At 42.2% G+C, this 24,959-nt stretch overlaps 1 protein-coding gene and 1 pseudogene across 1 annotated transcript; one reads left to right on the forward strand and one right to left on the reverse strand.

The window, feature by feature from the left end:
• Positions 1 to 2,640: 2,640 nt before the first annotated feature.
• LOC109571594 (large ribosomal subunit protein eL38 pseudogene) lies at positions 2,641 to 2,871 on the reverse strand (annotated as a pseudogene).
• Positions 2,872 to 2,878: 7 nt separating this feature from the next.
• On the forward strand, positions 2,879 to 24,959 carry LOC139176991 (zinc finger protein 345-like). Its single transcript, XM_070770243.1, is given in 4 exon segments — positions 2,879 to 3,727; positions 14,778 to 15,309; positions 24,348 to 24,467; positions 24,874 to 24,959. Coding segments are annotated over 4 exon segments (1,587 nt in total).

Raw genomic sequence — 24,959 nt, forward strand, 5'->3', positions numbered from 1 at the left:
TACTCTTCCATTTCATGGGGATCCTGGGAAAACTGTGCCCATTTCTGAGTAACTCTATGATGCTCCTTTTAAAGTTTGTTTCTACCTTTAGACAGAAGTATGTGAGTGGAGTTGTAGACAAACTGTTAAAGTTCTAGGAATACTGGGGACGGATTTTTTTTTTCTTCTGATTTATAATTTCTAAAACACTGGAAGCTACAAATATGAACTTATAAGTTTTAAACTCAAGTCATTTCTTCACTGCATCAGTCAAAACCTCCCTAAAATGAGAGAATGCAAATCTCAGGGTTACTTCAAAGTTTCTTTTTTCTTTATATGAATTCATGTTAAATATATTAAGTGTATCTGTCCCAATTCCTCAATGCTAAAATACTTGAATATAATCCATTACCTCAAAGAATGTTAAAATAAATTGGCATAAGAGATTAGAACATTTTCCACCATATTTTTAATGGTTGTTAAACTATTAGAATTTTTAGATAATATAAGGAAATCTTTCAAAAATGATCTTATTGGAGTATAGCTGTTTTACAATGCTGTGCTACTGTACAGCAAAGAGAATCAATTATACACATAAATGTATATCCACTACATATCCACTCTTTTTTGATTACTTCTCATTTAGGTCTCCATAAATCACTAAGTAGAGGTTCCTGTGTTCTCATCATATCTTTAAAGTCTTACTTCTTACTTAATTTCTGAAGAATGACTATTAATTTATCTTGTTTGTTATCAGTTTCCCTGGACTTTATCCCACATGTCCTCACTTTCTGATGAGTTCTCTGTCAATATCAGTTATGACTTTTAGATTCAAACATCTAATAGAACATTCTCAAATAAAAACCTGTGTGATAAGAAGTGGAGCCCAGTGAGAGCCCTTCCTAGAGCCTGGCAAGGAGGGGCTGGCACAGAAGGAGAGAGGCTGCAATGGTGGGTCTTCCCTTTGGGTATCACTCACCAATGGTGCTTTGCACTATAGAAGTTCAGGCTTCCTCCACAAGCATTTCATTTGCAGAGCTCCTCCCTCCCTCCTGTCTCCTCAGGATGTCTCCTCACAGCCAACCGCAGTCCTCTGCCTGGGTCTGCTCTCCAAACCCCACATTCCAGCACCCAGCCCTTGTCTGCAGTGGTGCCCTCTCAGGGTGGTGCCCACTCAGCCCTCTCAGGCTGGGTGGGCAGGGCTGGGGTCAGCAGCCTGTGTACAGGTCTCACTGTGTCCTGCTGCCACAGACTGTTGCCGTGTTCTCTTCCCACAGAGAATGAGGCTCCTCTTCTACCCCAACTGAGCTCCCATCCCATCCCAGTGACCGGCTTCCCCAGATGTCAACCTCTCCTCTCTTCAGTTCCCCCACTAGGATTGGAGGTCCCATACCACCTCTTCCATTTCCTTCTTTCTTTTGTCCTACTTGGCTAAGCAGGAGCCTTTCTTGTCCTTTTAGGTGTCCAAGATCCTCTGTTAGTGTTCAGCTGGGCTCTCTGAGAGTTGTCCCATTTGCACATGTATTCTCAATGCATCTGTAGAGAGATGAACTCCACGTCTTCCTAATCCTCTGCCATTTTGATCTTTCCATCTCTATTTTATCCTTAATCTAGCAAAGGTTCATCAATGTCATGTAAATATTTAAGGATGTTCACAGAAAATACTAAAATGACTTGTTATTTGGTATCTTTCAGCTGCGTCTTCTTACGACACCCTGGGTTTGATGCCAAAGGATCCAGGGTTAGGAGATGTATTCCCAAAAGCAAACCTAGAAATAAATGAAAGATTTCACCTTGGCAACTTACATTTAATGAAAGACTGGGAATATACAAGAGCATGTGAAATACAGAGAGGATGTTTGCAACGACATAAGGAAATTGAGACAGTTTCACATAATACAGATATGACTGTCAAAAAAAAAGTACTATGAGTCAGTTTGGGAAAAACACCAATTTCAGGCATCAATATCTGCAGAGAGTGCAAGTTTTTAAGCAAAGACCCACATCATTTTTGAAATATACATATTCTCTGAAAGGAAATGTCTAAAATCTGGAAAGATATCCAGTCCATACTGCAAATACTCATTCAAACTATTCTGAATATAGGCTTCAATTAAACATAAATTCAAACATGTCTAAAAACCAGGTATTTAAAAATCAGGGGGAAAACTCCCAATACAAGCAGTTTGAGAGATCGGTAAGCAAGGGGTCATTAGTCTTCCAACAACAGATATATTCTTTCTGTTTCAATATTTGTAATGTTGATAATAATCCAAGACACTTAATCCAACCACCATAGTTCAATACATATCGTGATATGGTTAATGGGGAACAACTTTTCATGTGTACTAAAATAGGTCAGGCCTTAAGTAAGAGCTCCACCCCCAATAATTACAAGACTATTTGTGATGGAGTGAGACGCTATACATGCAATGACACTGGGCATAAGGTTGAACAAGTCTCAAACCTGAACAAGTATCAGAGACCTCAATGTCCACACAAGGTTTTTAAAAGTAATAAATGTAGGAATATCTTTTATCAATGAACACATCTTTATATAAGAGTATTCATATTGGAGAGCAGACTTATAATTGTAATAAATATGATAATGTTTCTTTTTTTTCCTTGTTTTTTTGAGATTTTTAAAATTTGAATCCAGTTTAAATCAGTGTGTGTGGTTCATTTCCGCTCCTTCACTGCTGAACCTGGGGGCTCAGTCTGCTTCAGCGTTTCTGCCTTCTTATTGTCGGTGATGACCAAGGTGTAAAGGTATCTGCTGCATCGAACTGAAAACTTCACATCATCCTTATTTTTCTTGATCTTCACAGATTTGGCATCCTTTCGCCCAGCTGTGAGCCGATTGTCCTCGATTTCTTCAGTTTTGCAAGGCATGGCGACAATGCGCGGAGATTGCAAGGGGAACAGCAGGAGAGAATCGCTTGGAGCACCCCGGAAAGTTTCTGATCCGTCTTCAGATCTTACTCGACAGCAGAGGATTCAGAATCCACGGAAAGAGAACAAGTGTAATATATGTGGGAAAGTCTTTACTAACTCATCCAATCTAAGTAGACACAGGAAAATCCATTCAGGAAGGAAACCTTTCAAATGTACAGAGTGCGGCAAAGGCTTTATGCGTGGCACTGATCTTACACAACATCAACGAATCCATACCGGCCAGAAACCTTATAAATGTAAGGTATGTGACAAAGCCTTTAACTGTAGCTCAAGTCTTACTCGACATCAGCGAGTTCACACTGAAGAGAAGCCTTATAAATGTACAAAGTGTGGCAAAGCCTTTAAACAGAACTCAAGTCTTAATCATCATCAGCGACTTCATACTGGGAAGTCCAACCAATTTAACAAATGCAGTGAAGTTATTACTTGCTGCTCAAGTCTTACTGAACATCAGGTAATTCATTCTAGAGAAAAGCCTTATAAATGTAAGGATTGTGGCAAAGGATTTATCAAAATTACGAGCCTTATTCCACACTGCCGAATCCATACTGGAGAGAAACCTTATAAATGTAAGGAATGTGGCAAAGCCTTTACCCAAAGTTCAAGCCTTACTCAACATCAGCGAATTCATACCGGAGAGAAACCTTATATATGTAAAGAATGTGGCAAAGCCTTTCGTCAGAGCTCAAGTTTTCATAAACATCAGAGAATTCATACTGAAAAGAAACCTTACAAATGAAAGGAATGTGGCAAAGGCTTTAATCAGAGCGGTCATCTCACTAGACATTTGAGAGTACACATAGTAATGAAACAAGTGATGGAAGAGATTTGTCCTAAACATACACCAGAAAACATGAGAGTTTACACAAGAAACACATGGGAATGATGTAATAAATACGTAGAAAAGTATTTAATCAAAACTCAAATCTAAGTAAATATCAGAGATGGCTTATTAGAAAGCATTTCGTCAATCCTGTTTTCTGAAGTTACTCTGAAGGAGAATTACTGCAGAGAGTAATCTGTAGTTAAAACATTGAATCAATGTTTCATATCAATAGAAAATTGATATGTTAGTATGGATCATGAGATGAATGGTTGGTGTTTAAGAAGTTACAGTTATTAGCATTGTATCCTTGTTTAGACTGACATGATTTGAGATTATTTGAAAACCAAAATGAATGTAATTCAACTCTCAAATACTCCATGCTAGGCTTTGTTTCTAGTGTGTAGAAACAAACTTTTTCTGATGGTTACTACCTCAAAGATGAGAGAAGACCTTCTATATTGTGTTGGAACCATTTATATCTAATTTCCATTAGAAGATTAAAGACACAGTAATGTAAAATGTACAATGAACATCTAAATGGAGGTGTTTGTCATTGATATCAAATATCCCTGTAGGTCACGTCATGTAAGTGACGATGGACTCTTTCCATGTATTAAAGTAAGACAGAGGTTTGTTCTAAATTTTCAGTAGTTATATCACTTGATTTGTAAGAACTCAGTGACGGATAACTAAAATATTGACATATCTATAATATCAACGAAAGTCATGGATATTAGTTGACAACGTTAAAATAAAAACATCTTCTGTGGTAACCTAGAAACGTATGGGAAACCCTTCCTGAAAAAATCATATAATTAGGGTTTGTCAATTTACTAAGTGATTCCTAGCCTCTGTTTTGTAAACCATAGAAATCACAATTCTCAGATCATTGTATCAGAAAAATAAATATCTTTCTCTATGCTTATAATTTGTATTTTAATCAAGGATCACACAGTGGGTTGTAAAAGGTTTTATTTCAACTATGTTCTAAATATGCTAATTAATAAAAGTGAATAGTTTTTAGTGTTTTGGTTGATTGTAATGAATTTAGTGTTAACCCACTACTACCACCATTAACCTCTCCCACCTTTTTTAAGGTTGTAGAGAAGAGACTAACAAACTATTTGGTAGCAGAGAGAGATGCCATTTGGCTTTAAACCTCTAATAACTTCAGATATTTTCCACCATTTCTATGTTGTATCTCCTCTCTCATTTTGTAACTACTCGGACATTGTGACGGTTCTAATAAGAAGGACCATACAGAGTTCTGTTGAGAGCTTCCCTGACTGGTCCATGCTATTGCTGCCTCAGTGCCTGTCTGGGGAGCAGGCAGCCTGCAGGTCCTTGAACTCACACCAGCCAGTCCTGTGAGCACCTCCACTAGATGACCCCCTTCCTTGAGATCAGCAGTCTTGCTGAACCCCAGGGTCTACTTCACAGGCCCCCCTTTAATGACACCCTCAGAGCTCACCAGATTCCTGCTCCTCTGGTTTGAATGGACCCATCCACGCTCAGCCTGGGGAGCCCACAGCACTTCACCCAGGGTCACTTAGAAAGGCCTGAACCCCAAGTACTGGAGCTTTCTCTACTTGGTTCTCTTGCTTGACCTTCAGAAATTCCCATCCTAGACCCTCCCCTCCTGAGATGTCTCAGGTGTGCTGAGTGTGAGGGCTTCAGCTCGCCTTCTGAACCTGGTCTTGGGGGAGAAGCATCAGAATAAACAGGAAACTTGGTAAAGACTCCTTTCATGGCCCCACCTCAGACCTGCAGATGCATTACCTCTTAGAGTGGGGAACCTGACCTCGAGGGCTTTGTATTCACTGAACTGGTTCAGAAAGAATCTTTGGCCAAGTGATTTCCATCTGCTTCCATCAGGATCACGTGATCAGTATTAGGAAATGACCTCCCTTGTGCCCTCCCCACAGAGTTCTCTCTCAGTCCTGTGGGAGCATCAGAGTGGTGTGTAGGAAGTGCTCCAGGGGATTCTAAGGGGAGGCCTGGCTTAAGCATGTGGCTCCTGGTCCATTTGTGAGAGCTGAGGCCAGGCTTCAGTCTGAGGAGAGGCAGCAGGGTTGGTCTAACTGGATTTGGACTGGGGAAGTCAGTCAGCTCATATGGTCTGTGTGAGCAGAGGGTTAGGAGCTCTCTGTGGGGAGAGAACAATCAAGAAATAAGTTCACAGGCTGGTCTCCAAGTAGGAAGTGATTGTTCTTGAATCTTTCCTGAGACAGAGTACAGGAGAGGTGGTTGCAGGTTATAGAGCTGCGCGGATGCCTTTAAAGGTATTTTCTCAAGATGCAGAGGTGTGTTTGCTGCATAACATTCCTAGAGAAGACGCAGAAGAGGAGGAAATGGCAGCTTCTCAGGTACATGTCCTGTCCTGGGTCTGGGGTTGTGTCTGCTTTTCCTCCTGAAATGCCTGGACTGAGAACCTGCAAACCTTTAATTCTCTACTCGTATTTTTTTTGGGGGGGTGGGGGTGGGGGCGGGGCTTGGGCTGTTTGTTTTCAACTATTTGCTTTTTCCTACAATAGTGAAGACCAGCTCTTTAGACCACCTCTCCCTTATGTCTCAGAGCCCTTTCTCCATTGTCTGTATCCCAGCTTTCTATAGAGCAAGATGAATTCTCCGTGTGATTTAGTGACTTTCAACTGGTGAAAGTTGAAAGTATATTCCCTTTGTGAGAGATCAACATGAGGAGTCACTGGTATCCAAGATTCCCACTGGGATGTAGTTTGGTGTTGGGATCTTAGGGAAGTAGAGGAATTGCAGTGAGGAGCTTCCATCTGTATGCAACTTCAGATCTTTAGAACAGGAGTAAGAAAATGCAGTTATAAATAGAATGAACTCAATGGTCCGGAATTTTTCAGAAAATTTTGAAACAAAAAGAAATAATAATGTAAGGTCTATATCATTAAAATAACTTGCTCTTAAAATATAAGATGCAGAGCCGGGGAGGTATATATGAACTGAAATTTGCATGACTGACATTTTTCAGGGTAGATTCAGATCACCTCTTACCATTTATCCCATTATACTGCATCTTTCCTGATTCAGGGTCTTATGCGAGATTCCAGCACTGTGATGTTCACATTTTTCCTCTTCATCTTTAAGAAAGGTTTTGGATGGTTGTCAGGGACATACAGAAGCCACCAGTTACAGTAGAAATCCATACCTTCTTAAGTTTCTCTTTGCTTTGGATACTGAACAAACCTGTGTTTAGTGTGCATATTGGGTTTTGGAAGTGGAGGTTTTCATCATGCAAGTCCAGATCTGAGTTTACATTGTACTCCACTGTCATATCTCAAATAATCATCTTATCGCATTTTTTGATTTTCACAAATAGTTATGATTATTCCTAATGTTTGTGTAACTATGTTAAATTTCTAAAATACAGCTCAACACAAGTGATATAGATTTTGAAAGAAAGGACTCAGAACCAAGAACTCTAATTTATTTTATATTGTTATGTGCGTTTGTATGTTAGTGTATTTAAAGAATACAGATTATCATCCACAAATAAATGAAATTTAACCAGACTTTATTGACTTGAGTACTTTTTCTCACTTTTAAAACATATATACTTCCCATTTTAGTGTGTATGCACAAAAATGATAACATTATTTGATCCATTTTCAGGTATATTTTTGTTTTTCCCAGTTATCTACACTGGTATACACATTTATTAGAATTGTCTCTTGGAGAAGGCAATGGCAACCCACTCCAGTACTCTTGCCTGGAAAAGCTCATGGGCAGAGGAGCCTGGTGGGCTGCAGTCCATGGGGTTGGTGGGAGTCAGACACGACTGAGCGACTTCACTTTCACTTTTCACTTTCATGCATTGGAGAAGGAAATGGTAACCCACTCCAGTGTTCTTGCCTGGAAAATCCCAGGGACGGCGGAGCCTGTTGGGCTGCCATCTATGGGGTCACACAGAGTCGGACACGACTGAAGTGACAGCAGCAGCAGCAGCAGCAGCAGAATTGTCTCTGTATTTGTCTGTGTTCCTTTTTTATTTTTTCATTTTATTTTTTATTTTATGAAAGTGTATGTGAGAGACATGTGAAATACAGAACAAAGTTACATAGATTCTATTATATAATATATATTAAAAATAGATGAATTATGATTTTAAATTGGTGTTTCAATGTCAAACTCTCCAAAGTTAATGGAATGAAGATTCAGAAAAGTACAAGGATATCAGTTCAATTCAGTCGTTCAGTTGTGTCCAACTCTTTGCGACCCCATGAATTGCAGCACGCCAGGCCTCCCTGTCCATCACCAACTTCCGGAGTTCACTCAGACTCATGTTCATCGAGTCGGTGATGCCATCCAGCCATCTCATCCTCTGTCATCCCCTTCTCCTCCTGCCCCCAATCCCTCCCAGCATCAGAGTCTTTTCCAATAAGTCAACTCTTTGCATGAGGTGGCCAAAGTATTGGAGTTTCAGCTTTAGCATCAGTCCTTCCAGTGAACACCCAGGACTGATCTCCTTTAGGATGGACTGGTTGGACCTCTTTGCAGTCCAAGGGACTCTCAAGAGTCTTCTCCAACACCACAGTTCAAAAGCATCAATTCTTTGGCGCTCAGCTGTCTTCACAGTCCAACTCTCACATCCATACATGACCACTGGAAAAACCATAGCCGTGACTAGACGGACCTTTGTTGGCAAAGTAATGTCTCTGATTTTTAATATGCTATCTAGGTTGGTCATAACTTTCCTTCCAAGGAGTAAGCATCTTTTAATTTTGTGGCTACAGTCACCATCAGCAGTGATTTTGGAGACCAAAAAAATAAAGTCTGACACTGTTTCCACATCTATTTCCCATGAAGTGATGGGACCAGATGCCATGATCTTCATTTTCTGAATGTTGAGCTTTAAGCCAACTTTTCCACTCTCCTCTTTCACTTTTATCAAGAGGCTTTTTAGTTCCTCTTCACTTTCTGCCGTAAGGGTGGTATCATCTGCATATCTGAGGTTATTGATATTTCTCCCGGCAATCTTGATTCCAGCTTGTGCTTCTTCCAGCCCAGCATTTCTCATGATGTACTCTGCATATAAGTTAAATAAGCAGGGTGACAATATACAGCCTTGACGTAATAACCATGAACTATCCAGTTAAAAATGAGCTTGTTAAAGAAGAATAACTCTGGCCTGACTCCAGAACTCTTGAATTGGAATCCACTTTTAAAAAATATTCCCAGTTTGGAGAAAAATATTCAGGTTTGGTTGATAGATGATTTATTCTGTATAACACAAGAACAACATACTAAATAAATATGCCTCTGTAGATCACATCATAATACAGTTTTTCTCCCAGATAAAAAGAATCTCTACAGTGGTTTTGTGAATTGTATACCATCTTTTTTCTGGGGCTAAAAATATGATAGAGAACATTAGTGTGTAAAAATTATATTCTTGTGTAATACCAGACATTCTCCTAAATCAAAACCATTTCTCTTGCTGGTTCCATCTTGGGTCACATTAGGAAGTCTTGCTATGGCCACATGGCACATGTAACTTATATTTCAGAGACTGCTGACATTCTGGGATGTGACCATAGACTTCACTCTAGAGGAGTGGGAGTGCCTGAACCTCGGTCAGCGGGAATTGTACAGGGAAGTGATGTTAGAGAACTATGGGAACTGGCCTCCTTGGGTGAGGATAATTTCCTTCCAGAATCCCTTATCTACCCTCAGGGTTTTGGTTCCTGCATTTCTAGAATGTCTCCTGGAATTATCTGCTTCTTATAATAGAGTTTCAGATCCCTGCTTTTTAGGGGAAAAAATGGAAGTTTGTGAGATTAGAAAGACTTCATGATGATTTATGGTTCTAACCTTCCTCTTCCTTGATGTAATCTACCTCCTTCTCTCTGGATTACTAGGAATGTTATAAGTTCTGTGGTATAAAATAGTTCTGCCCTCATTTCAAAATCAGATTTCCACTACTTACTTTTGCCTTGTAGTACTTTACCAGTATCTCAGGTTCTCATTTTTATGTATTTGTTAGTGTTGTAAAGGTACTTTCAATAAAATATTTGGGGAAATCATTTTCTAGGCTGTGTTAATATTCTACCACACCTTCTCTTCTCACCTGAATATACACTGGATTGGAAACTGATGAATCTCCAGCAAAACTAAGTTTCCTTTTTCTGATGAACAGGTCTTCTTGTCTCTAAGCCAGATCTGGTCATCTTTCTGGAGCAAAGGAAGCATCTGTGGGATGTAAGGAGAATGGAGACAACAGCCACATACCCAGGTAGGTGTGAATGGATGGAGTCGATGACTCAGGTGAGAGGTCCAAGGATCTATGAAGAAGTCACCCTTTGTCTTGTGATTTGGGAAGATCTGCTTCAGTGGATAAGATTTTGGAAAAGTCTGGGTTTATTTCTGTTGCTGTCATAGAGGGACATCTGCCCCATTCTGTCTCTTTAATCATTCATGAATTCATCTGCAGTGATTACTTTTCTCACTCACAGTGAGAACCAAAATTCTCTTCTTGGCCTGTGACAACCTGCATGAATTGGCTGCTCTTTCATTTCTTGGGGATCCTAGGAAAACTGTGCCCATTTCTGAGTGACTCTATGATACTCTTTTTAAAGTTTGTTTCTACCTCCAGACAGAAGTGTGTAAGTGGAGTTGTAGATTCACTGCCAAAGTTCTAGGAAAACTGGAGACACTTTTTTTTTTTCCTGATTTATATTATCTATAACACTGCAAGCTACAAATATGACCTTGTAAATTTTAAACTCAAGTAATGTCTTCACTGCATAGATCAAAACCTCCCCAAAATGAGAGAATGCAAATCTCAGGGTTACTTCAAAGTTTCCCTTTTCTTCATATGAACTCATGTGAAATATCTTAAGTGTATTTGTTCTGACTTCTCAATGCTAAAATACTTTAATGTATTCATTTAACTCAATGAATTTTCAAATAAATTGACATGGGAGCTTAGATCATTTTCTACCATATTTTTACAGTTGTTCCTCACTGTTAAGATTTTTAGATTATATGAAGACATCTTTTTAAAAAGTTCTTATTGGAGTGTAGCTATTTTACAATGTTGTGCTGCTGTACAGCAAAGAGAATCAATTATACGTATACATATCCACTCTCTTTTAGATTTCCTTCCACTTAAGTCTCCACGGAGCATTGAGCAGAGTTCCCTGTGTTCCCATCATATTTTTAAAGTCTCATTTCTTATTTAATTTCTTAAGAACTACTACTTAAGTTTATCTTATTTGTTATCAGTTTCCCCGGACTTGTTCTATATATTCTCACTTTCTGATTAGTTGTATGTCAATGTCATTTATGATTTTTAGATTCAAACATTGAATAGAATATGCTCAAATAAAAACAGATGTGGTAAGAAGTGGATTAAAGAATTATTAAGCACCTAGTATTTGTGAAAATGTCTCAATTCAACATGACTTAAAGCAAAAAGTCATCACTAGATTGCCTCTTTTTCATTTAGTGGTTCTTGTAGGTTTTATCTTGCTCATTCCTCTACAACATATTTCTTTGTCCTCTCATTTTGTCCAATTTTTTTGTGCCTGTGGTCTCTCTTATGAAGGCTGCAGGATCCTAGTTCCTCTTGCTGTGGTGTCTGCACCCTCATGGGTGAGGTTGGTCCAGAGGTTTGTGCCCTTATCTCCTTGATCTGGGCTTTGACTGTTGTTACTGTGACCCGAGCCTGCCCTGGATATTGAAGCGAGCTTCCCCTTGGCTCTGTGGCTGTCACTGCCCTGTCTGTGGTGGGGTCTGCTCCCTGGTGGGTGGAATAGAGCCCACCCAGATCTGTTTCTTCTCTGTGATTCTGATCTGTGGTTGAGGAAGGTGGGATTGGAGCACACCCACTGGGAGAGAAGGCCCTGAGTATTGCTCCTCTGAGGATGTTCACCTCTGTGTGTGCTGTGTGTGTCAATTTCACCCATTGTGTGAATCTCATGTGGCCCTGTGTTGGCACTGCCCTTGGCCCTACTTTAACCATGTGTATGCTGGCACACGGCCCTGGTGTCTCTCAGATGTTGTTTTCAGAAGGTCACCAGCATAGATCCTCTGAAGTCAGGTCCCAGGATGGCATTCATCATGGAGCTGGACCCACTGTGGTGCTGTGGGGCAGCTCAGACTCCGGCCTGGCCCCGCCCCCTAGTGTAGGAGCCCACAAAGTCTACAGCTGCTAAAGCTACACCTTCTATGACTGGGGGAGCCCTGGTTGTCCATTCAGACGCTCTGTAGGTTACAAAGACAGTTGTGATGGTATAGAAACGAGTTTGTGCAGCTTCCAGTAGGAGATTTCAGCTTTACTTCCTTAATTTCCAAACCCTAGGGCTCAGCAGTGTTTAGCCCGCTCTGTGCATGTGGACGACCCATAGGCACCTGCTCCCGAGGTTTCCCAGAGCCCACCAGTCTACCCTGGTAGGGAGGGGGCACAGAGGAGGAGGCAGCAGCCAGCATCGTGAGAGCACCCACCCTGGCGGGAGGCCTTCGCACTGCCTGGTGAGGAGGGGCCGGCACAGGGGGAGAGAGGCTACAAACAATGGTGGGTCTTCGCCTTGGGCATCACTCACCAATGGCGCTCCGCACTATGGTGGTTCAGGCTTCTACCTCAAGCATCCTGTTTGCAGAGCTCTCCCCTCATTCCCGTTCCCTGAGGATATCTCCTCAGAGCCAACCGCAGTCCTCTGCCTGGGTCTGCTCTCCAAACCCCACATTTCAGCACCCTGAGCCCTTGTCTGCAGTGGTGGACACCCTCTCAGGCTGGGTGGGCAGGGCAGGGGTCAGTACCCCGTGTACAGGTCTCACTCTGTCCTCCTGCCACACGCTGGCTGCCATGTTCTCTTCCCCGGATGTGGAGTTCACCCCTTTCTTTCTGCTTCCCTCAGGGTTGCAGGTCCTATCTTGCTTCTTTTCCTCCTCCTTTTCCTTCTTCTTTCTTTTGAACTACCTCACTCAGCAGGAATCCTTCTCGTCCTTTTAGGTGTCTCACGTCCTCTGCTAATTTTCTGCAGAGGCTCTGTGAGAATTGTTACATTTGCAGATGTATTCTTGATGCATTTGTGGAGAGAGATCAACTCCATGTCTGCCTAATCCTCTGTCATCTTGGTCCTTCTGTCTCAATCTAGCTAAGGGTTCATCAATTTTATGTAAATTTTAAAGGATATTCACTGAGACTTGTAAGTAAAATACCATGTTCTTTGGTATTTTTCAGCTGTGTCATCTCATAACATGCAAGATTTGATGCCAAAAAATCCAGTTAGAAGATTTAATCTCCAAAGCAAAGCTAGAAATGTATGAAAGAGTTCACCTTGGCAACTTATATTTAATGAAAGACTGCAAATATACAAGGGCATGTGAAGGACAGAGAGGATATTTACATGGATATAAAGAAATTGAGACAGTTTCCCATAATGCAAACGTTACTGCCAACAGAAATCAAGGATATGAGTCAAATTGGGAAAAACACCAATTTGAGACATCAACATCTGCAGAGAAGTGTATGTTGGTAAGAAAAAACCCACATTGTTGTTTGAAACATACATGTTCTCTTGAGAAAAATGTGGAAAATCTGGAAATTCATCCAGTTTCTACTGCAAATAATCAGTCACACAATTCTGAACATAGGCTTCGATTAAACATACATTCAAAAAATGCCTGAAAACCAGAAATTTAAAAATGAGGGGGAAAATTCCCAATATAATCAATTTAATGAATCTTTTAGCAAGGGTTTATTATTCCTCAACCAACAGATATTTTCTGCCCATTCCAAAATCTGTAATGTTGATAATACCAGGAGAGACCTTAGTGAACCATCACTGTCCAATACATGTGGAGGTATACTTAGTGTGGAACAACTTTACAAGTGTAGTAAAATGAGTAATGCCTTACATAAGAGCTCTACTCCCAATAATTACAAGAGTATGTATGATGGAGTGAGAAGCTATTCATGCAATGAAACTGGGTATAACCTTGACCAAGACCCAAATGTTATGAAATATCAAGGACTTCAATTATCAATGATTCTAAAAGTAATCAATGTAGGAATGTCTTTTATCAAAGCTCAAATCTTACTAGTTATAAGAGCATTCATATTGGAGAGAAAAATCATAATTGTGAATACGGTAAAGGTTGTAATCAGTCTTCAAAACTTATTCAGACTAAGCAAAAATGCTGCAAATGTAATAAATGTGAAAAAGTTATTAGTAAATCATCAAGTCTAAACAGACATAGACAAATTCATATAGGAAGGAAGCCTTTCAAATGTACAGTTCAGTTCAGTTCAGTCGCTCAGTCGTGTCCGACTCTTTGCAACCCCATGAATCGCAGCACGCCAGGCCTCCCTGTCCATCACCAACTCCCGGAGTTCACTCAGACTTAAGTCCATCGAGTCAGTGATGCCATCCAGCCATCTCATCCTCTGTCGTCCCCTTCTCCTCCTGCTGCCAATCCCTCCCAGCATCAGAGTCTTTTCCAATGAGTCAGATCTTCGCATGAGGTGGCCAAAGAACTGGAGTTTCAGCTTCAGCATCATTCCCTCCAAAGAAATCCCAGGGCTGATCTCCTTCAGAATGGACTGGTTGGATCTCCTTTCAGTCCAAGGGACTCTCAAGAGTCTTCTCCAACACCACAGTTCAAAAGCATCAATTCTTCGGCGCTCAGCCTTCTTCACAGTCCAACTCTCACATCCATACATGATCACAGGAAAAACCATAGCCTTAACTAGATGGACCTTTGTTGGCAAAGTAATATCTCTGCTTTTCCATATGCAATCTAAGTTTGTCATAACTTTCCTTCCAAGGAGTAAGCATCTTTTAATTTCATGGCTGCAGTCACCATCTGCAGTGATTTTGAAGCCCCCCAAAATAAAATCTGACACTGTTTCCACTGTTTCCCCATCTATTTCCCATAAAGTGATGGGACCGGGTGCCATGATCTTCGTTTTCTGAATGTTGAGCTTTAAGCCAGCTATTTCACTCTCCTGTGGCAAAGCCTTTGGCAATCAAGCCTTACTCAACAGCAGCAAATTCATACTGGGAATAAACTATATAAATGTAAAGAGTGTGGCAAAACCTTTAGCTGCTGTTCAAGTCTTATTCAACATCAGGTAATTCTTACTGGGGGGAAGACTTATAGATGTACAGAGTGTGCAAAAGCCTTTAATCAGAGCTCAAAACTTACTAAACATCAAAGAATTCATACTGGGGAGAAACCTTTTAAATGTAAGGAGTGTGACAAAGCCTTTAAGTGGCATGCAAGCCTTAATCAACATCAGCAAATTCATACCATGGAGAAACCATACACATGTAAAGAATGTGGCAAAACCTTTATCCATTGTTCAAATCTTATTCAACATCAGGTAATTCATACTGGGGAGAGGCCTTATAAGTGTAAGGATTGTGGCAAAGCCTTTGCCCGTTACTCAGCTCTTATTAGACACCAGCGAATCCATACTGGAGAGAAACCTTACAAATGTAAAGAATGCGGCAAAGCCTTTAATCAGAGCTCAAGTCTTACTATACATCTGCAAACTCACACCAGAGAGAAACTTTGTACAGCACATGTATGCATGCTAAGTGACTTCAGTTATGTCCGACTCTTCGAGCCCTCCAGGCTCCTCAGAGGTCCATGGGATTCTCCAGTCAAGAACACTGAAGTGGTTTGCCATGCCCTCCTCCAGGGGGTCTTCCCAACCCAGGGGATTGAACCCAAGTTTCTTTTGTCTCCTGCACTGGCAGGCAGGTTCTTTTCCACTAGCGCCACCTGGGAAGCCCCAGAAACTTTCTAAGTGTAAGGAATGTTGCCAAACCTTTAACTGGTTTGGAAGCATTACTCAACATCAAAGAACTCACACTGGGGAGAAATTATGCAAATGTAAAGAGTGTGAGCTTTTACCCAGATCTCAAATGGCAACCCATTCCAGTACTCTTGCCTGGAAAATTCCATGGACAGAGGAGCCTGGTAGGCTACAGTCCTTGGGGTCGCAAAGAGTTGGACACAACTGAGCGACTTCACTTTCACTTTTCACTTTCAAGTCTCACTAGACATCAGAGATTTCATGCTCTGAAGAAACTTTACATTTGCAAGGAATGTGGCAAAGGCTTTAATCAGAGCCATCACCTCCCTTGACATTAGACAGCACATACTGGAGAAAAACGCTAGAAGTCAGTAAGTGATAAAAGAGGTTTGTCCTAAATATTTACACACTTTAGAAAAAAAAATGAGAGCATTTACCCTGGAAAATGTGTGAATAATGTAAAAAATGTAGAATTGTGCTTAAAAATCAAATGTAAATAAATATCAGAGAATGCATACTAGAAAGACTTGCATCTATACCTCTTTTCTGGAATGATTCTAAATTGAGAATACTGTAGAAGGTAATCCATTGTTAAAATGCATAGAAAATTGATATGTTAGTATGGAACACAAGATGAAGGGGTGGATGTTTGGAGACGTATAGTTATTATCAATGTATCTTGGTTTATACTAACATTATTTGAAATTATTAAGAAACCAAAATGAATGTAATTCGACTCTCAGATTTCTACATAGTAAGGTTCATTCATAGTGTATAAATTGACTTTCGTTTTTGATGGTTGCTGCCTCAAAGATAAGAGAAGCCCTTCTAACCTAGAGAGAAATCATTCGTATTTATTTTCCATTAGAAGATGAAGAACACAGTAATGTAATGTGTACACTGAATATCTAAGTGGTGTTGTATGTCATTGACGTCAAACATCCCTATAGGTCACCATGATGGAAGTGTTCAGGAATCATTCCCTGTATTAATGTAAGACAGAGGTTTGTTCTAAAATTGTAATACTTATGTCACTTGATTTTTAAGAATAAAACTAATCAGGTCAGATCAGATCAGTCGCTCAGTCATGTCCGACTCTTTGTGACCCCATGAATCGCAGCACGCCAGGCCTCCCTGTCCATCACCAACTCCCGGAGTTCACTCAGACTCACGTCCATCAAGTCAGCGATGCCATCCAGCCATTTTATCCTCTGTCGTCCCCTTCTCCTCTTGCCCCCAATCCCTCCCAGCATCAGAGTCTTTTCCAATGAGTCAACTCTTCGTATCAGGTGGCCAAAGTACTGGAGTTTCAGCTTTAGCATCATTCCTTCCAAAGAAATCCCAGGACTGATCTCCTTCAGAATGGACTGGTTGGATCTCCTTGCAGTCCAAGGGACTCTCGAGAGTCTTCTCCAACACCACAGTTCAAAAACATCAATTCTTCGGCACTCAGCCTTCTTCACAGTCCAACTCTCATGTCCATACATGACCACAGGAAAAACCATAGCCTTGACTAGACAAACCTTTCTTGGCAAAGTAATGTCTCTGCTTTTGAATATGCTATCTAGGTTGGTCGTAACTTTCCTTCCAAGGAGTAAGCGTCTTTTCATTTCATGGCTGCAGTCACGATCTGCAGTGATTTTGGAGCCCAGAAAAATAAAGTCTGACACTGTTTCCACTGTTTCCCCATCTATTTCCCATGAAGTGATGGGACTGGATGCCATGATCTTCATTTTCTGAATGTTGAGCTTTAAGCCAACTTTTTCACTCTCCAATTTCACCTTCATCAAGAGGCTTTTGAGTTCCTCTTCACTTTCTGCCATAAGGGTGGTGTCATCTGCATATCTGAGGTTATTGATATTTCACCTGGCAATCTTGATTCCAGCTTGTGTTTCTTCCAGTCCAACGTTTCTCACGATGTACGCTGTACTTTTATTACATCAACATGAGAAATCATGCATATTACCAGACAGACTTGAGGTAAGGACATCTTCCTTCTCCCTGAGAAAAGTGTAGAAAACCCTTCCTGGAAAACTCATATAGTTAATGTACGTCCATGTTTACTAAATAACTGGCCTCCGTTTTGTAAATCATAGAAACCACAATTCTCAGATCGTTTTATCATAGGAACAGGAATGTTTCTGAAAGCTTGTAATCTCTATTTAATCAAGAATCACACAGTGATCACAAAGTAAGATGCATGTCTCATGTCTTCGGCATTGGCAGACGAGTTCTTTACCACTAGAGCCACCTCAGAAGCCCAAGGATCATAGAGTGGATTATAAAATGTTTTATGTTGACTATGTGTGAATTAATATTGATGTTGATTAATAGAAGAGAATGGTTTGTAGTGTTACATTTAATGTGTAATGAAGTGTTAACCAAAGCCAAAATTAACCTCTCCCACGTTTTTTAAGTTTGCAGGGAAGGTATTGTAATAATAAACTACTTTTAGCACAGAGGGATGGCATCTGTAGAAATTAGCTTCCTTAGTGCCTTTAAACCTCAAATAATTTCCTGTATTTCCCATCATTTCTACATTGTACGTTTTTCTCTCTCTGTAACTGCTGGGACATTGTGACGGTTCTAATAAGAAAGATTATACAGATATTGTTGACAGTTTCCCTGACTGCTCCGTGCTGTTGCTGCCTCAGCGTCTGTCTGGGGAGCAGGAAGCCTGCAGGTCCTTGAACTCACACCAGCCAGTCCTGTGAGCACCTGCACTAGATGACCCCCTTCCCTGAGACCAGCAGTCTTTCTGAACCCCAGGGTCTATTGCACAGGCCCCCCTTCAATGACACCCTCACAGCACTCACCAGAATCCTGCTCCTCTGGTTTGAATGGACCCATCCACGCTCAGCCTGGGGAGCCCACAGCACTTCACCCAGGGTCCCTTATAAAGGCCTGAACCCCAAGTACTGGAGCTTTCTCAGCCTGGTTCTAGCCTGATCTCCCTCAGGGGGGCCCTCAAGGCTGCCTGTGAATTCTCTCAGGACCTAGAGTCATAAACTTACCTCCCTCATTTCCCTTGTGGTCCTTTGTGGAACTGAGACATTCCACAGACTGCCACAGTCTCATTTTAACAAGTGCAAACCCTAAAAACTGAAAAGAACTAAAATTAAAAGCCATGTTAATATTCTGAACTAATATTCATAAAATTCTACACTATGTATTTTTAGCACGTGTTTCTTGTCTATGCTTAAAGAAGCTTCTTTCCATGGCTTTGACATACACTGAATGCAATATATAAACACATGAAGGTATACATTAGCAGTGAAAAAACTAAGAATGAAGAGTGTGTCTGTATTTGTACCCTGGTCTTTTGAAGAATTAAGAAGCATTAGATCAAAATTGATGCTTTCAAACTTTTTGATTTACTAAGAACTGAGAAATGAGATTTTAAAATTAGATATATTTTACCTATTTTCCATTGAGTTCATTTCCCCCAAACTTCAGGAATCTGTGTTTTAAAGGAAACACCATACTGTTCTATGGTAACATAAAACTGAACACCAGACTGAAACCATAATCACAAGGCAACTAGCCAATCTGATCACATGGACCACTGCCTTGTCTAACTCAATGAAACTAAGCCATGCTGTGTAGGGCCACCCAAGATGGACGGGTCGTGGTGGAGAGGTCTGACAGAATGTGGTCCACTGGAGAAGGGAATGGCAAACCACTTCAGTATTCTTGCCTTGAGAACCCCATGAACAGTATGAAAAGGCAAAAAGATAGGACACTAAAAGATGAACTCCCCAGGTCGGTAGGTGCTCAATATGCTACTGGAGATCAGTGGAGAAATAACTCCAGAAAGAATGAAGGGATGGAGCCAAAGCAAAAACAACACCCAGTTGTGGATGGGACTGGTGATAGAAGCAAGGTTTGATGCTGTAAAAAGCAATAGTGCATAGGAACCTGGAATGTTAGGTTCATGAATCAAGGCAAATTGGAAGTGGTCAAATAGATGGCAAGAGTGAACGTCGACATTCTAGGAATCAGCAAACTAAGATGGACTGGAATGGGTGAATTTAACTCAGATGACCATTATATCTACTACTGTGGGCAGGAATCCCTTAGAAGAAATGGAATACCCATCATAGTCAACAAGAGAGTCCAAAATGCAGTACTTGGATGCAATCTCAAAAATGACAGAATGATCTCTCTTCATTTCCAAGGCAAACCATTCAATATCACAGTAATCCAAGTCTATGCCCCGACCAGTAATGCCAAAGAAGCTGAAGTTGAACAGTTATATGAAGACCTACAAGACTTTCTAGAACTAACACCCAAAAAAAGATGTCCTTTTCATTATAGGGGACTGGAATGCAAAAGTAGGAAGTCAAGAAACACCTGGCTGCTGCTGCTAAGTCGCTTCAGTCATGTCCGGCTCTGTGCGACCCTTGAGATGGCAGGTCACTAGGCTCCCCTGTCCCTGGGATTCTCCAGACAAGAACACTGGAGTGGGTTGCCATTTCCTTCTCCAATGCATGAAAGGGAAAAGTGAAAGTGAAGTCGCTCAGTCGTGTCCGACTCTGAGCGACCCCATAGACTGCAGCCTATCAGGCTCTTCTGTCCATGGGATTTTCCAGGCAAGAACACTGGAGTGGGGTGCCATTGCCTTCTCCGGGAAACACCTGGAGTAACAGGCAAATTTGGCCTTGGAGTACAGAATGAAGGAGGGCAAAGGCTAACAGAGTTCTGCCAAGAGAACACACTGGTCATAGCAAACACCCTCTTCCAACAACACAAGAGAAGACTCTACACATGGACATCACCAGATGGTCAACACCAAAATCAGATTGATTATAATTTTTGCAGCCAAAGATGGAGATGCTCTATATAGTCAGCAAAAACAAGACCGGAAGCTGATTGTGGCTCAGATCATGAACTCCTTATTACCAAATTTAGACTTAAATTGAAGAAAGTGGGGAAAACCACTAGACCATTCAGGTATGACCTAAATCAAATCCCTTATAACTATACAGTGGAAGTGAGAAATAGATTTAAGGGACTAGATCTGGTAGACAGTGTGCCTGATGAACTATGGACGAAGGTTTGTGGCATTGTACAGGAGACAGGAATCAAGACCATCCCCAAGAAAAAGAAATGCAAAAAAGCAAAATGGCTATCTGAGGAGGCTTTACAAATAGCTGTGAAAAGAAGGGAAGCAAAAAGCAAAGGAGAAAAGGAAAGATATACCCATTTGAATGCAGAGTTCCAGGGAATAGCGAGGAGAGATAAGAAAGCCTTCCTCAGAGATCAATGCAAAGAAATAGAGGAAAACAATAGAATGGGAAAAACTAGAGATCTCATCAAGAAAATTAGAGATACCAAGCGAATATTTCACACAAAGACGGGCTGAAAAAAGGACAGAAATGGTATGGAACTAACAGAAGCAGAAGATATTAAGAAGAGGTGGCACGACCCAGATAATCACAATGGTGTGATCACTCACCAGAGCCAGATATCCTGGAATGTGAAGTCCAGTGGGCCTTACGAAGCATCACTATGAACAAAGCTAGTGGAGGTGATGGAATTCCAGTTGAGCTATTTCAAATCCTGAAAGATGATGCTGTGAAAGTGCTGCACTCAATATGCCAGCACATTTGGAAAACTCAGCAGTGGCCACAGGACTAGAAAAGGTGTTTTCGTTCCAATCCCAAAGAAAGGCAATGTCAAAGAATACTCAAACTACTGCACAATTGCACTCATCTCACACACTAGTAAAGTAATGCTTAAAATTCTCTAAGCCAGGCTTCAGCAATACATGAACTGTGAACTTCCAGATGTTCAAGCTGGTTTTAGAAAAGGCAGAGGAACCAGAGATCAAATTGCCAACATCTGCTGGATCATGGAAAAAGCAAGAGAGTTCCAGAAAAACATCTATTTCTGCTTTATTGACTATGCCAAAGCCTTTGACTGTGTGGATCACAATAAACTGTGGAAAATTCTGAAAGAGATGGGAATACCAGACCACCTGACCTGCCTCTTGAAAAACCTGTATGCAGGTCAGGAAGCAACAGTTAGAACTGGACATGGAACAACAGACTGATTCCAAAGAGGAAAAGGAGTTCCTCAAGGCTGTATATTGTCACCCTGCTTATTTAACTTATATGCAGAGTACATCATGAGAAATGCTGGGCTGGAAGAAGCACAAGTTGGAATCAAGATTGCCGGGAGAAGTATCAATAACCTCAGATATGCAGATGACACCACACTTATGGCAGAAAGTGAAGAACTACAGAGCCTCTTGATGAAAGTGAAAGAGGAGAGTGAAAAAGTTGGCTTAAAGATCAACATTCAGAAAACGAAGATCATGGCATCTGGTCCCGTCACTTCATGGCAAATCGATGGGGAAACTGAAAACAGTGGCTGATTTTATTTTTCTGAGCTCCAAATCACTGTGGATGGTGATTGCAGCCATGAAATTAAAAGATGCGTACTCCTTGGAAGGAAAGTTATGACCAACCTAGACAGCATATTAAGAAGCAGAGACATTACTTTGTCAACAAAGGTCCATCTAGTCAAGGCTATGTTTTTTCCAGTAGTCGTGTATGGATGTGAGAGTTGGACTATAAAGAAAGCTGAGTGCCGAAGAATTGATGCTTTTGAACTGTGGTGTTGGAGAAGACCCTTGAGAGTCCCTTGGACTGCAAAAAGACCCAACCATTCCATCCTAAAGGAGATCAGTCCTGGGTGTTCATTGGTAGGACTGATGTTGAAGCTGAAACTCCAATACTTTGGCCACCTGATGTGAAGAGTGGACTCATTTGAAAAGACCCCGATGCTGGGAAAGTTTGAGGGCAGGAGGAGAAGGGGACGACAGAGGAGGAGATGGGTGGATGGCATCACTGACTCAACAGACATGGGTTTGTGTGGACTCTGGAAGTTGGTGATGGACAGGGAGGCCTGGCATGCTGCGGTTCATGGGGTCGCAAAGAGTTGGACATGACTGAGCAACTGAACTGAAATGATACTGTTTTAAGTTTTAGTTTTTTAAGGACCCTCCATCCTGCTGTCTTTAGTGATTGTAGCAGTTTACATTCCCATGAACACTGTAGGATGGTTCCCTATTTTCCACACCCTCTCTAGGCTTTTTTTCATAGCTCAGTTGATAAAGAATCTGTCTGCAATGCAGGAGACCCAGGTTCGATCCCTGGGTCAGGAAGATCCCCTGGAGGAGGAAATGGCAACCCACTCCAGTATTCTTGCCTGGAGAATCCCATGGACAGAGGAGCCTGGTGGGCTACAGTCCATGGGGTCACAAGGGTAGGACACAACTTAGTGACTAAACCGCCACTCAGCATTTCTGATACTATTTGCAGGCCCTTTGATAATGGTCATTCTGACTGATGTGGGATGTGATATTATTGTAATTTTGACTTGCATTTATCTAATAATTAGTGATGTTGAGCATCTTTGATGTACCTGGCGGCCACCTAAATGTCTGGAGAAATGAGGTCTTCTGCCCATTTTTTGATTGTGCAGTTTGTTTGATATTAAGTTTTTTGATATTATAGTCACTGTTTCCCAGGGGTTGTAAAGTTCAGGCTATAAATATCCTGAGTCTAGAGTACTTCCAGAACCATGAAATAATCTGTGTAAAACTTTCATGATGGACACACATTGCTATACATTAGCCCAGACTCATAGTGTGCAAACACTTCCCAAGTGGCACTAGTCATTAAAAACAAAAAAAAATCTGCCCGCCAGTGCAGGAGTGGAGAAGGCAATGGCACCCCACTCCAGTACTCTTGCCTGGAAAATCCCATGGACAGAGGAGCCTGGTAGGCTGCAGTCCATGGGGTCGCTAAGAGTCGGACACGACTGATCGACTTCACTCTGAATTTTCACTTTCATGCATTGGAGAAGGAAATGGCAACTCACTCCAGTATTCTTGCCTAGAGAATCCCAGGGATGGGGGAGCCTGGTGGGCTGCCGTCTATGGGGTTGCACAGAATTGGACATGACTGAAGCGACTTAGCAGCAGCGGCAGCAGGGCAGGAGATGCAAGACAGGCAGGTTCCATCCGTAGGTTAGGAAGATCCCCTGTACAAAGAAATGACACCCATTCCAGTCTTCTTGCCTGGAAAATCCATGGGCAGAGAAGCCTGGCAGGCCACAGTCCATGGGGTCGCAAAGAGTTGGACAGGACTGAGTGACTTCACTTTCAATTTCAAATACACATTTATGGTTCATGTCCAAAGGTTTTGGTCCCTTCCCAACATACATTTTAATCCATCCTCCATGCCTGCCTAGGGTTTATTTTCAAAGAAAGCTGTGATGTAAACACCTTCGTAAAATCGTGCCTCCTGGTTTCTGAACATGGAGGCCCCCTAACCTCTGGATAGGTGGTCAAAACGCAAATCATTTTGGGAATGCCTGTGGCCCCAGGGGTCTTCCCAGGTGGCTCAGTGGTAAAGAATCCGTCTGCCAATGTAGAAGACCCAGGAAACGCAGGTTCGATCCCTGGGTCAGGAAGATCCCCTGAAGAAGGGAATGACAACCCACGCCAGTATTCGTGCCTGGGAAATTCCAAGGGCAGAGGAGCCTGGAGGGCTATAGTCCACGGGGTCGCAAAAGAGTGGGACACGACTGAGCTACTGAGCACGGAAGCACGTGGCCCCAGGAAGGGGAGGGTGAGACAGGACCCAAGGGCTCAGAGTAACTTTGGGAAGATCTGGGAGAGCAGAGCCTCACCACACCCCCCCCACCCCCACACACACACACCCCACCAAGGGCGTCATGTGACTTTGTGCACCACTCGCCTCCCGCCTCCCCTTCCCCAAGCGCAGCTCGAGGCCACGGAGGGCCACCCCCAGGAGGAGCCCCTCCCCGGGGCATCAGGCGGAGGGAGCCGGTGTTTTCAGAGGTTCCAGCCCCGCACCCTCACCGGCTCAGGGCTCCCAGGTGTGCTGTGTGGGATGGCTCCAGCTCAGTGTCACGGAAGACAGGGGTTACAGGAGCAGCGACAGCACCCACAGGGGGCTTGCTCAACGTGTCATTTCACGGGTTCCCCTCAAACTGGCTAATTCATAGCTTCTTAGACTGGGGAGGGTTTGTATCCACTTTAAAGCTAGAGAAAATCTTTAGGCAAGCGGCTCTCATCTGGGGTCCCAGGAGGATCCTCTTCGCAAACTCCGGCCCCTGGTCCTGGAGGAGCATCAGCGCTGCTTGTCTTCCTGCTCCAGGCGAGGCCCGGGCTGAACACGGGGCTTCGGGCGCGTCTGTGAGAGCTCAGAGCCAGCTTCAGGCCGGGGCGGGCGGCGGGGTCAGGAGGGGACGTCAGTGCCGCTCACCTCTCCCGTGTTGGCAGAATCCGGGGAGAGAACACGTGTGGACAGCAAAGGAAAACTTGACGTGCGTCTCCGGGAGGAGCTGATCGTCCTGAGTCTCTCCTGA

The sequence above is a fragment of the Bos indicus genome, chromosome 18, assembly GCF_029378745.1.
Source record: "Bos indicus isolate NIAB-ARS_2022 breed Sahiwal x Tharparkar chromosome 18, NIAB-ARS_B.indTharparkar_mat_pri_1.0, whole genome shotgun sequence".
NCBI classification, from domain to species: Eukaryota; Metazoa; Chordata; class Mammalia; order Artiodactyla; family Bovidae; genus Bos; species Bos indicus.